This window comes from Perissodus microlepis, chromosome 20 (genome assembly GCF_051167445.1).
Source record: "Perissodus microlepis isolate ML-2025 ecotype Zambia chromosome 20, ASM5116744v1, whole genome shotgun sequence".
Taxonomy (NCBI): domain Eukaryota; kingdom Metazoa; phylum Chordata; class Actinopteri; order Cichliformes; family Cichlidae; genus Perissodus; species Perissodus microlepis.
Window position 1 is genome coordinate 9,710,661 of NC_140480.1, and position 13,033 is coordinate 9,723,693.

The window sequence follows — 13,033 nt, forward strand, 5'->3', positions numbered from 1 at the left end:
AGGCTTTTAAGTTTCTGTTTGTGTTACTCTTGGGTAAAAGGTAACCTGTGTGCAACTTCCTGAACTCAGATGACAAAACATGTTCAGGATGGATATTAATGTTTTTTGCCTTCGTTGCCACCTGGTTTTCCCATAGTGAACACAAACCTCTCTGCCTGACCCCCGTGATTTTGGAGCAGGTGTTAACAATACTGCTGAGGGAGTTTCTATTCTTGATCGAGAAAACAGTGTAACACCAAATAAAAGAAAATCAACAAAAAAAAAATACATAAAATACATGTTCTTTAAAGTCTATATTCTCTTTTTTGCAGAGGACTGTGTTCATATCAAATTTGAGTTGATATGATGATCCCAGTATATGGAGATTTCACATTATAGTCTGCATCCAAATATAATTTCACATTTGACCCCTAACCTCCCTTTTATGTTTCACCCCCCAAAATACAGTTCTAGTTTTTTAAAAGTAAATACTAGCCTGAAATTGTGCTGCCTTGCTGGAGGGCCCTGATGATACTTTTCATGTTCTGTCTAGAATATTAGAGCTGTTTGAGTTCCGCATATTATATTCATCATGTTTAATATATTTCGCCAACAGTGTCATCTTTATGCTTTTAAAGCGATGCATGAGTCATTGTTACCACTGTGGTTACTGGAAGAACCCTGAGCCCTTGATACCACATAGTGTAAATGCTGGTGGATGTGAGTGCTGGTCTCATTTGTTAGTATTATTAATGCTCATGTATCACATTTGACATGATAACTCATGTTTATTCATTAAAATGTTAAGAATTTAGCTGCTCAGAATTTTGCACATCATCGGATTTGACAGAAGCATCGATTGGATTCATATTCAAATCTTTTATTTCGTGCCATTTGCCCAGATCGCTGCCCTCCCCCAGATTCATTCCAACAAACTCCCTATAGCACGTGCTCGTGTTGTTTTACATTTTATTAATAGCAACATCAGAGTACTAAATGTACAGAGGACGAGTCCAATGAGAATCGCATTTACAGTGCTTGCAAATACAGAGCTTAGTAGTACAAGAGTAACCAAATCAAAGTCACCTGGAAATCGTAACATTTACCAATAACTACAAAAGGAAGAGATGTGGTTCATAAGACACAAAATAAAAGTTATACAACATTTAGCCGTCACAGAGACAGACTAGAGTCCCTTTTCGTGGAGGTGTGTTTTGTGTGTGTAAGTGTGTTTGTATATACTATAGTCATAGGTCTTATACAAAAGTTAACAGAGGTACTCATTGATATATTAAACACAAATATAAAAGTTTGAGTCACAAAGTACAAACTCTTCATTTTTATGGCGACAACACAACTTGAGTCAGGTTCCTTCATGGTAGGTATGAATCATGATTGTAAGTCAGCCTCAATGAACAGACCACTGTGTGCCCCCCGCCCAGTGTGTGAAAAGCCCTTCCCTCCCCCCTGCCCCAGAGAGAAAAGAATCTATACAAGCTCCTCACCCCTTGACCTTTGAACTTTTACTGTACTTCATATATTTAGTTTTGTTGCTGTTTTTGCTCCATCTACTTTGATCAGCTCTCGCAGAACATGCAATCGCAGGCTATCCCATTTTCCTGCTATTACGAATTCCCTCGCTGTGTCACTCGTTTCAGGCCTGCACTTAGTTCGCAAAGGCATGATCCAGGGCTAGAGGCCATCTGCATGAATTAGCTGACACGACAGCAGATTTGGGTCACGCTGCTAGTCTCATTCTAGCAGAGGGATTATAAGAGAATTGAGATGTTGCAAACAAAGTCGTTTTTTTTTTTTCCAAGTCTTTTTCAAGTCTGACTGCACTGATAAGCACTGACAGTGACAGTGCTTTAGCTCTTGTGAATAGAAAAAGTAAAAACATGACCCGAGAGGAGAGTCGCAGCCCTCCGCTTAAAATACAGTAAGCGCACAGTACGTGATTTTTAGTTTTTTTATTTTTTTGAAAAGATGCGGAAAAGCGAGGAGTGAGGAGCTACAGTTTACTGGGAGTGAAAAAAAGAAATAAATGGATCCAGTGAGATACCTCCACAGTCTCGGGGCAGTTTGTGAAATAGTCACAACAATATAATCACTTTTATTGAAGTTCTCAGGCAGAAAAGAGCTGTGTCACGGTTGGTTTTTGTGCTTCATTTTGAAAAAGCAACACATTAGGCATCAACAGACCTTCACCAAAGACTTGTCTACACCTTCTTTATATATTTTTTCTTTTCTGTCGACTTGCTGATTTTGGTTTCTTTGGTTCAGAAAAAACCTCACGATTTGGATCAAAACACTTTTTGTTAATATGTTTAGGAAATATCCAATTTTCTAAGTTGCCTGTCAGAGGACAGTTTCAAAAGAAACACGTCCACTAGCATTAGCCTGAAAATCCTGCTGACTGAGAAAAGATGTGTCCGTGCACGAGTGGACTATATTTTGTCACTATTTCACAAAAGGCCAAAACACCGGCCGAGGATGGATATATATCATTCTGCAAAGATAAACTTTATCCTTTCCTCTCAGTTTGTCCTCTCACCTTCTAATTTAACGTCTCTTTTTGTTTTCATTGATAAAGCGTCCACGAGATATTTTTGTTATCACACAGTGTGCTAATAAATCCACAATATAGCCAATACACGGATTCCTCTGACCGTTCCTCTGGTATGAATGCTTCCATTAATATGTGGAAAGAAAACAACTTTGTCCTTCAGCTAGCATGTCATTCAAACAAAACACATGTCAATAACTTCCACTCTGAGTATCTGACATGCAAAGAGGAATCACAGTCTCTGTAAATGTGGCACATCGTTCATCTTGACAGGAAAAGCCTCGCTGATTGATAGCTTGTTTATGTCGAGGAGAGCACAGGTTTTATGGGCTGCTGAAGAAACAGAAACGAGAACCGCAAAATATTCATTTGCTGTGAAAAAAAAGGCATGTCGAGTAACCCCCACACCTAACACAACAACACAATATTTCTTCAATCAAATCTGACTGGGCCGAGTGGAATTACTTTCCTACCTCTTAGCTATAATAAACTAAACTCATCTGCTATACTGAAATGTAAACTGAAAAGGCAAGAAAGCAGTAAGACGCTTCCTTACGTATCAGTTTGATTTCAGACAGCGGTAAAAGGGGGAAGCGTGCTGTATGCTGATGTCTCCAGACATCCGCGACTTTTTAAAATATAGGTCACAGCTGCTGGTTACATTTTTCTTTGTCTAAATGTCCTTCAGGAATGCAAAGAGAATTCCTTTTAGCAGCTCCTCATAATTTCAAAGAGAAATACTAACATTAAAATCAAGCTTTTCAAGTCTTTATAGATCTGCCCGAAACACGCCTAATGCCTGAAAAGAAAAAAAAGCTCAAAAACTTTTTTCCTCAAAGTATTAAAACACAAAGAACTTTAGAAAGTCAAAGTTTCCTGTTGTTCAATTATAGCATTTAGTATATTCCAAGGAATCCAGAGTCTTTCCCACAATATCGGTATAATCTCGGCTGACATTTTCAGCAAATTTTAGCTAGTTGCATTGATATTCCACAATCATCAGATATGGTGTTGTTAACAGATGAAACTGCTTACATCAAATGTCAATCAGCCAAATCTTTTAAAGTTGTGAGACTAAAATAGAAGTTGTTCAAATTTCTGTGTAGGTCTCTTATAGGTAGCATGTAATCTTAAAACGACAGTCAACTTTAGCACAGCTTGAAATTAAAGGGGGGGAAAGATCTTTTTACATAGTTTTGGCCATCACTGCATTCAATAATATTAATATACTGTATTCAACAGAGTAACTGGGAAATTGTTTACATCAGGCAGCCATTTAAAAGAGAAAGAAATGGGCACGTTATAATATGATCTCACAAACTTTCCACTTTGAAAGTTCATTGTCCTGTTGTTGTTGGCTCCCTCCCCTCACGCCTCATTTGGGCTCAGGGAGAGGCAGATGGGCGCCTCTCCCTGAGGTTCTGTTGGAGGTTTCTTCCTGTTAACAGGGAGTTTTTCCTTCCCACTGTTGCCAAGCGCTTGCTCAATGGGGCCGTCTGTACAATTGGAGTTTGAACTGATTTGATAACCTGGCTTGATTAGGCAAAATGACTGCTCTCCCACAGTTTTTGGCAAATTACTTGTTTAGTACATTGTCATTATAAAAAGCAGAAATTTTGGCCAAAGCTAAAGAAGCAGAAGAATTGGCAACCAAACTAGCAGCCCTGTGAGGCCGCACTGAAGCACAGCAGCTGTGATTTCAGCTAAAACATCAGCGCGTAAACAGACAGTGCTAACATGCTAATGTTGAGCAGGTGTAAGGTTTGTCATATTCACTGGCCTAGTTCAGTGTGTTAGCATGCTAGGCACACCTAGCATACTGACTGAAACCAACACTGCCATAGCCATGCTGGGATTATAGCTGAAGGCCAAAGCTGGAATAAAAACAGGATTACTGAAAAAGTTTGAAAATGAAAACGTTGCCTATCAACGCTAAAGTTGGCTTTTTGTATTTTTAACCCTGACTATTTAGCAGTCACATCAAAAAGGAAAATACAGACAGTGTACTTCACGAACGGTCCTCCTTTCAAAAGTTTTCCTTTAGATGTCTTTCCCTGATTTTTTCATATGCTTAATAAATGCTGATATTGGTTTATTTTCAGAGTCATTACAGTAAATTACATTTTCTGGGGCAGTTGTAGCAGTATGTATATACAAATACAAAATGAGGATGGTGACAAATGATTGCAATCCAGTCTAAATCAAGTTTAGTTAGTTTCTTGGCAGCTACTGTTGGATTAACAGTTTTTTTTTTTGTTTTTTTTAATTCATGTGACGATACACTGTCTATTAAAATCGATGCAGAAATGATAGTTAAGAAGAGCAAGTCATTGGTTTCCCAGCCAACCATGGATACAGCTGAACCCAAGATATGATCACAACACCGTTTAAAACCACTCGGTACTGTTTTTACTTTCCACCTGGAAATCACTCTTCAGTCTCTGAGCTATTGCAGCGTCTACTGAAGTATTATACTGGTTAGCTAAAGATATAATACAAGTAACTGCTTGAAAGTGCAGGTAAGAAGCTTGGCACAAGGTTAGTTTTTGTGTTTTGAAAGAAATACCGTAGTTACACATGTAAACAAAGACACTATCCCCGACCTAGCTGAAACCTTCCCAAAAAATGGGAGAGGTCTTGAAAAATAGAACACACCTGTACACAAATAGAAGCAAATATATAGAAAATACATTTACACGTGTATAATATACAGCAAGTTTCATAACCCTCTTACTAGTAAGATATCACTGTTCATTCAAAAAAATATATGTTATGTCAAAGAAGCAACGCAGCCTGTCGTGAGGCTGCACTGGTATGTGTCATTCATGAGATGAGTTTCATGTTGTGAATTGGCCAGAGCAGGAGTTTTGCACCACAGTGTTTATCCCAAGCCATCTCGACACCTCCTGAATGGCTCCCACGTACCGATACTGATCACTGGGACAACCTGTTGTCTTGAATCCTTTAAGGAAGTGAGTACAAGTCCGAAAACCTACCAAGTGAAGTACTGGAGATCGACCGTCTATACCCAGTAAAACCCATCATTTATATCTGTACATATTGCTGTCTATAGCCATAAACATTTACAATTGCAGAATTGTAGTTGTGCTTTGTACAAACCCACAGCAAAATAAAAAGGTAGATTAACAGACAACTTTCTCGAAAGCTTCGTAGCACAAAGCTAATCTGTTTCAGGAGCTTGAAGATGATAATAAAAAGTATTGGTGCTAGGAAGCTCTCAGGAGAGCTTTACTGTCCTTCCTCACCAGAAGTTTAAACCAATTTGGCAGCAGCAGATTGGTTTGTCTTAATCCCCTTACTACAACAAAACACAGATGGAGTGTTTTTAGGCCTTTGAAAGTACAAAATATAATTTTTTCCTCTTAATTCTGTCCTTTTTTCCCCCTTTTTGCTCAGCTTTCTACGGCACAAATTAAAACAAATTATCCGAGAGTAACCCCAAACATCCTGGCTGTGATAGCTTAACTACTGAATGATTTAAACATTGTCCTCAAGAGTTTATTTGGGTCTGGAGAGAGCGAACCCTTAAAAAAACCTACTGTGTTTGATGGGGGATTCCTTCCTGCTTACATTCCACAGTTAAACAAACCATGCAGATTACTTTGATCCTGAGGGACACCACATTTTTAGCTTCCCATTTCTTCTGTTTAATTCCACCTTGAACAAATCGGTTGACGATGGAATTACATAGACTTTCGCCTATAATTTAAGAGTTTCAGGCTCAACAACTAATTTGTCAAACCGGTCGAGAGTTGGGAGTTGGGTGGGGATGTTCAATTACTATCCGTTTTTCAACTTTGCTGTTTATGCAAATGACCACAATTTATTTGAACACAGGAGGTTCAGATTCAATCTCTTCTACCCTTTAATTTGGAGCTCGGATCAAAATCGAAACCGTTAGATTTATCCCAGACAGCTGCTGAGACAAGAGACTGATACGAGGTGTGCGAGAAAGCTAGACAGACCTGAGGCAGTATGAATGTCCTGTCAAGCTCCATGCAGTCTGTGGCTGTACTCACTCGTGAATGTGCCGCTGTGGGATCTAACGAGGACACACGCCTGCGCCACAGAAGCCTTTTGTGTATTTTTCCATTGTCCTAAATCAGATGCAAATCTTACATAATAAGCAGTCAAGGTGGGCGCTGGACTGGCTTGGACCAGATGTGTTCAGATGGTTGTCTTTGATATTACCTCAGCTTAGGTGGGAGTATTTAAAAAGTGGTTCCAAGCGCTTCTGACTTCCCCCGTTAGGGCTGTGGCAGACTCTTGTGTGTAAAAAAATAGACACGACTATTCTGATTTTAAAATGGGACCGGTAGAAACAACTTTTTTCTTCTTTTTTTTCTTAAATTAACCGTCCAATAAAGCATATACCGTTTTCCATCATCTCTCTTCCCCAGCTAATAGAATAGTGCTTCATATAAATATCTTTTAGACTCTTTTGTAACACATTTCTTAAAACTATTTCATAACATATTCAAATACATTTAGCATTTTTTTGTACTTTCATATTTCTTTAAAAACCAAAAGAAAAAAATGTAACTGCAGTTGATACAGGGTTAATATAACGCTCTTTTTTTGTTGGCTTGTTTTTTAGTCCATCAGTTGTTGTTGAAACTTCTGTCCATCCAGGTTGTGGCACATAGTGGCATTATTGGCACATTGTTCAGAAATACAGTTCATCTTCCTCCCGAAGAAGCTCTTTGAGTTCCTCTGTGATAGGGCTAATGTTTTCCTTGAGACATCCGCGACGTCCACAGTCTAGTTCCATACATCCTGTAAATATATTTATATATAATCTATATCTAAATGACCGTAGGTTCTTGGAAATATGGTTTTCGCAGCGTTATGGCTGCTGCTTGTCAACTCTAGAAAAATAAATATCTTCACCAGTGTCCAAAGATCACGCTATTTTACAAAAGAAGCTGTTTTTTTGTGTTTCTTGTTTCCAACTGGATCCTGTGGAGATGCAGAGAACACAACCCCAGTTACTTCTCATTATGTTGCCAGTGCAAAATTAAACACACACACAAAGCTAGCCTGCTTCTGAGTTATTGTGGGGAGAATATGGGTTTGTCTCAAAAAACATGTGACTCCAGTGCCTTTTTTAAATGATATGAAAGGGCAGTGTTGTATTAAAAATCAGTACAGTTAAGGTCTATTGTTGCATACACTTAAGCCTAAAAAATACACAAGATTTGCAAAGATAAAAAGGGATCTTATGTCTTTTAGGACTCCAGCACAGGGAGCAGGCTGTGGAAAGCTAAGCTGACTGAGACTAATGTGTGTCCAGATAACCCAGGGTCCCTGTCCCTGCCTCTCTGTGTTACCTGCTGGCAATCTATTCCTCTTAAAAATCTGGGTCAATAGCAAACATTACACCGCTTCTTGACCTTCCAGCAACACTGTGGGGCTAGACCATGTGTTTAACGTTCACGCTTTGAATTTCAAATGCTGGCCCATTCTGGCATATTTTAGCCACGCATAAAAATGTGTCACAAGTCAAGCAAAAGTGCCCCTTACTCCTTGAAATGCGCCAAACAATGCACCTTTGGTGTAAGAATGAAAGCGGCACCAAAAATATCAATGAAAATGTTTCAGATGTGAGAGGAGAAATAATTAACAGTGACCATAGTACTGATATTCACATAATTAGTCTCTTATCTCAGCTAAAGACCCCGGCTACTGCATTGAACCGGATTCCTCCAGTTTTTTTTTTTTTATATCAAAAGGGAACAAGATGGAAAGGGAGCATAATCATGTCACAAATAACAAACATATGCCAAGTTCCCTTTTATTCCCAAAGTGGGGCAGCATCACCATGGGGATCGAAGGCTCAGATGATTATTTGCAAGGGGATAAAGTGCTGTGGTACCCACCAAAGCGTGAATTCATGAAGTCTCTTCCACCCACAGAACATGAACAAGGCCTTCAGCTCGTCAACATGAGATCTCAAACCACTTCTCTGACACAAAGGCCACAGGAATCAGTTGTCTTTCAGTTGGTGAGGGCCTGTTAGGCAAAACGCAAGAAGTCAGAGTCAGACTGGTTACATTTTTATATTAGATACCATCACAACATATTAGTTGATAGTAAACCTCCTATAATTGGTTCTAAAATTATCATTGGTGAGCAGTGTCTTTTTCTCATAAGACTTCTTCTTTTTTATGCTGCACACGCTACAAGGCCTAATTATGTCTCTTGGTAGCCTTAAGTGCCAAAATCAACACGGTACCACTGTCACGTACACAAGCGAGGTGACAGAGACCTGCACTGGGTGAAGGTCTATGTCAGCCTGGGACGGCTGCTCTGCAAAAGAAAATAAAAAAAATCCTAGATTTTTCAGCAGTGCTGTTGGTTAACCTGTGAAAAACAAGCTATAAAAACCTAACCATCCCTGTGTAATTTAAAAGCAGACTATTTACAGCAGATGAATTATCCCGCCATCCTTGCCAACATAATGAATCTGTTACAGGGTTTGGATTCACTGAGTAAGTGTGACCATCTTTGCTGGCCCTGCGGCTTAGATGACTATGTTATCCACTCAGACAGCAAACACTGTCAATACTCCACCAACTTATTGTCGCCGTGGCAATGCAAAGTGTGTGCGATTTCGATGTGAAACCTACCTGTCCGGTTAAATCGCAAAGCGGAATGCAAACGCACCAACGACTCACCAAAAACAGATCTCTCGCCTAATGTTTCTCTGTATATATAACACTTTACATGCTCAGTAAACTTGGGCATGTAAAGTGTATTTACTGATATTACATAACTTGCAGGTATTGAAGTTCAAAGCGTACACCTTTGTGCCAACGTTTAATACTCCCATGAAGAGACAGACACAAAACGACACAGTAAAGACATCTATCAGCTGACTCATTACACCAATAGAAATCAGTAGAACATGTTATTTTTTGTGTGTGTGCAGCCTGAACATGCTGAGGCATGTGGCAGATGGATGAGGTGATGGGAAGCAGTCCGCCAATTTATGTGTAGATTTGCTCGAGCAAAATACCGACTGAAGCTGACTGTGGCTGCGGGGTAAAAACACGAGCTTGGAGACGAATGTGAGGATTCGTGGTCGACATTTCAACGTTCTTATTCTCATCTGTTTCTGCTTAATGCTTCTTAATCCTGAGCACAAGTTACTGGAACATTTCTTAACCTATTTTAAACCGATCAAGCCTTGCTGCTCAGCACGGAGCTTCATAAAATATAAGCCACATGCTAATAACATTCACACTGTGGATTTCCAAGTGCTGAATGACTGAGAAGCGTGCATCCACCTGTCATACAGTCAGTACCTGTTTCCGTTATAAGCAGTCTTGTAGACAGGCGTCTGCTGGATCATCTCATCAGTGTAGATGGGTACGGCAGTCCGAACGCACTCGTGCGAGCACTGCAGGCTGTCGTTGTAGGCAGTGAATATGTCCACCTTGCTGGGCACCCGAGCTGGGGTGAAGTCTGTCAGGTTTTGGCAGCTTTCTTCTTGCTGGTGGATCTTTCGCTGATGGCTATTGTGGCGACCATTTCCAGACTGCGCACAGCTACAAAAACACGCACCAAAGACAAGAAACAAACATAAAATCATACCTTGTACCTTCGTTCATCTATTAGGGTTTCTGAAAAGGAACGGGGGTGTGCGGCTGACGTGTCGTGAAGCAAAAAGTAAAGGAATCTTTCCTACCAGTTTTTAAGGACGAGTGTTGTGATCAAGGCCGCGATAACCATAATGAGAGACACAGTGATTGTGATTATCTGGTGAACTGCCAAACCTGTAAAAAGGGCAGAAATGTGCAGGAGAGCAGAGAATTACAATCATTTGTATAGGAAATGGATTCCCCTGTTGTTCACAGCACACGGCCAAGCACTTCACTTCTGTTTTGTTTTTTGAACTGCACAAACTTGCTGCACTTGAAAAAGTTTCGAGGCCAGTCCTGTTAAAATGTAGAGGATAACAAGCTGCAACAAGTACTGGTGACACTGACTAAGTTTGAGAATTAGAAATTATTCTATTACAGTACAGTCCACTCGAATGGGTAAGTGAGTTTTCTAATCTGCAGATCGGAACTTTATATTATGTCACCAAACTCACAATCAGTAGCTCTACAAAAAAGGACTGACATGTTTTTCCATAACACTGTTTTTGTAGATACTGCCCCAAGGCTTTTATTTAAACATTAAAAGAGAGCAAACAAGTTGATATGTTATATATGTATATTTTTATGCATGAAAAAAAAAAAACAGATCGAAAGATGATCTGCAGTCTGAACACTCTAAAGGGAGGCATGCCATTGCACAGCTAACAACCAAGGCCACTTACACACATACATACAAACACACACACGCACATTATGTGAATCATTAATTGATTTGGGGCAACAAGACATGACCATATATAATTCGCAGAAAAGTACTACCACTTTAAGATGGCAAACTAGTCATGACCCGCCTAGGAAAGATTGCATTCACTTGAATGTTTGGTTTGTTGTGTAAACTGAAACATTTTTCCACATTTAAGGTGTTTTTGGAAACCTTAAATTAAAGTTTGGTGTCACATATATCACTATTTCTCCAACTAGCTGCTAACTGTGTTTGTTAGCTGTCTGGTGCTGGGCAGGTAGCATACAGTGACTGAGGTTATATATACTCCTGCATTTCTGTGGTACTTCACTTCTTTACTGATAAAGTCAAAATTTGAACCACAGTAAACACTGACTCAGTCACTGCAAGGACTTCTGAGGTCACATTCCTATCCACTCACTGTTAATATTCATGATACTCTGGGCTGAGTAAGATCTATTTGGACGTGTCTCCCTGCTCTTAGAAAATCATTATTGGAAAAAATTAAACCCCAATTATAGGGCTATCAGAAGGAAAGAGTGGTTGCTAGCTGGCAAAATGATAACTCATATGGACTGAGGCTTTAGTGGTCAATTTAGAACAGAACACTTTTGTATGAATCACTGCTTGTTATTATTTGATCTAAGGAGGATTATAAAACCCGCAAATCTCTGTATAATCACAAGTCAACCCGGTGGCAACCATATCATTGTAAATTCACACAATCACTACGATTGTTTGCTAAGCTTTCTGGACAGTCCCAAGCCATACAAGTATTCAGCCTTTTGTTTATGCAGGACATCTTAATCAGCTTCCACATATATATGAAGCCCACATTTGTATGTTCTGTATGACTAAAGCATAAAAGCGCTTTTATTACTTAAAGACTTCTGACTCATGTGTGCTGATCTCTCACTGGTGCCAGAGGAGAGTAATCCAAACAAAACTGCCCAGGACATGTCTAAAGTAAGGATTAGTGCAAGCCTATTGCATTGTACTGTAAGGTTAGTGTGTATCTGTGTGGGTGAGTGATACAGCATGAGAGAGACTAGGACACAATGACACACTGCAGCAGGAAGCCAAAAAAAGGGAAAAAAGGGAAAGAAAAGCCGTCATGATGAAAATGCCCACGTGGGCCTTATACATCTCACCTCTCCATCAGCCAGCTGCCTGGCTGCTGATCCAAGCCAATTTGTCTTCAGGAAACGCTCAAAAGGAAGTGCTGCTCGGTCATTTTAGAAAGCACACAACGTCTCCTCTGCCTTCCAACTGTCTAAACAGCCTCTTCTTAGACAATAAACTTAGATGGGCAGGACCATGCAAAAGACATACCAGGTCAACCTTGGATTAATGATATCTCCAGCTGGCTCAGCGAAGCCTTACCTTCCCAGTGCAATCAGGGTCCCTTGCCATGGCAAAGGCACATTAACTTATCTGGCAAGTCATTTGCATTTGCCTCATATCCCCTCTGTATCCTCTAACCCCCTCTCTGCCTGTGCCAGGCTTATGCTGAAGCTGTTAAGTTGAAAGTGTTCAGCTGTAAATTAACATCTGTCCAAATTCAGGCACAATACAGCTCCAACCTGACCTTGATCGATAGTTGAGTTGTCCACTGAGGATTGCTTCATTTTATATTGATGTCAGACTGAAAGAGGGGGACTTTCCAGTCAGTAGATTTTGAAATCAAAAGCTGCACTAATTTGATTTGTAAAGCCATTACTGATTAAATCCCATTATGGGACAGAATTAGGCTGTGTTCCTTTCCAGCCTCCTATGGACACTCCTCAGCTCAGGAAACAAGTGGAACTTCAATTAGTAAATTACAAACTGCCATTAACTGACAAATATGATGATTGATGTCTGTAAACATGTTCAGAATTCTATAATTTTGTATGAGGGGAATGTGATTGGCTACGCTAGGCAAACATTCACATGCTGTGCAGGGCTTACTGATGCGGCTTTACATCTTATTGCTATTTTTTAATGGTATTTAACCCTCTCAAGGCAGGGGTTGCAGATTTGCAACAAGTAAAAGCTAACAACCTGATTACCCCACATACATATTTTATGAGTTTTTTTTTTACTCAGAAGTACCACTGCAGGTATTCTTTTGTGCATTAG

General features: G+C 39.8%; 1 protein-coding gene across 1 annotated transcript in view; it reads right to left on the reverse strand.

Moving 5' to 3' along the window:
• Positions 1-934: 934 nt before the first annotated feature.
• Positions 935-13,033, reverse strand: part of ajap1 (adherens junctions associated protein 1) — a 51,678-nt gene continuing 39,579 nt past the window's right edge. The window contains exons 4-7 of the mRNA XM_084916237.1: positions 10,257-10,344; positions 9,874-10,116; positions 8,446-8,578; positions 935-7,525 (exon numbers count right to left, since the gene is read on the reverse strand). Of these exons, the coding sequence (XP_084772363.1) occupies positions 8,506-8,578; positions 9,874-10,116; positions 10,257-10,344 (404 nt within the window). The 3' untranslated portion in view covers positions 935-7,525; positions 8,446-8,505. The remainder of the gene's footprint in view (positions 7,526-8,445; positions 8,579-9,873; positions 10,117-10,256; positions 10,345-13,033) is intronic.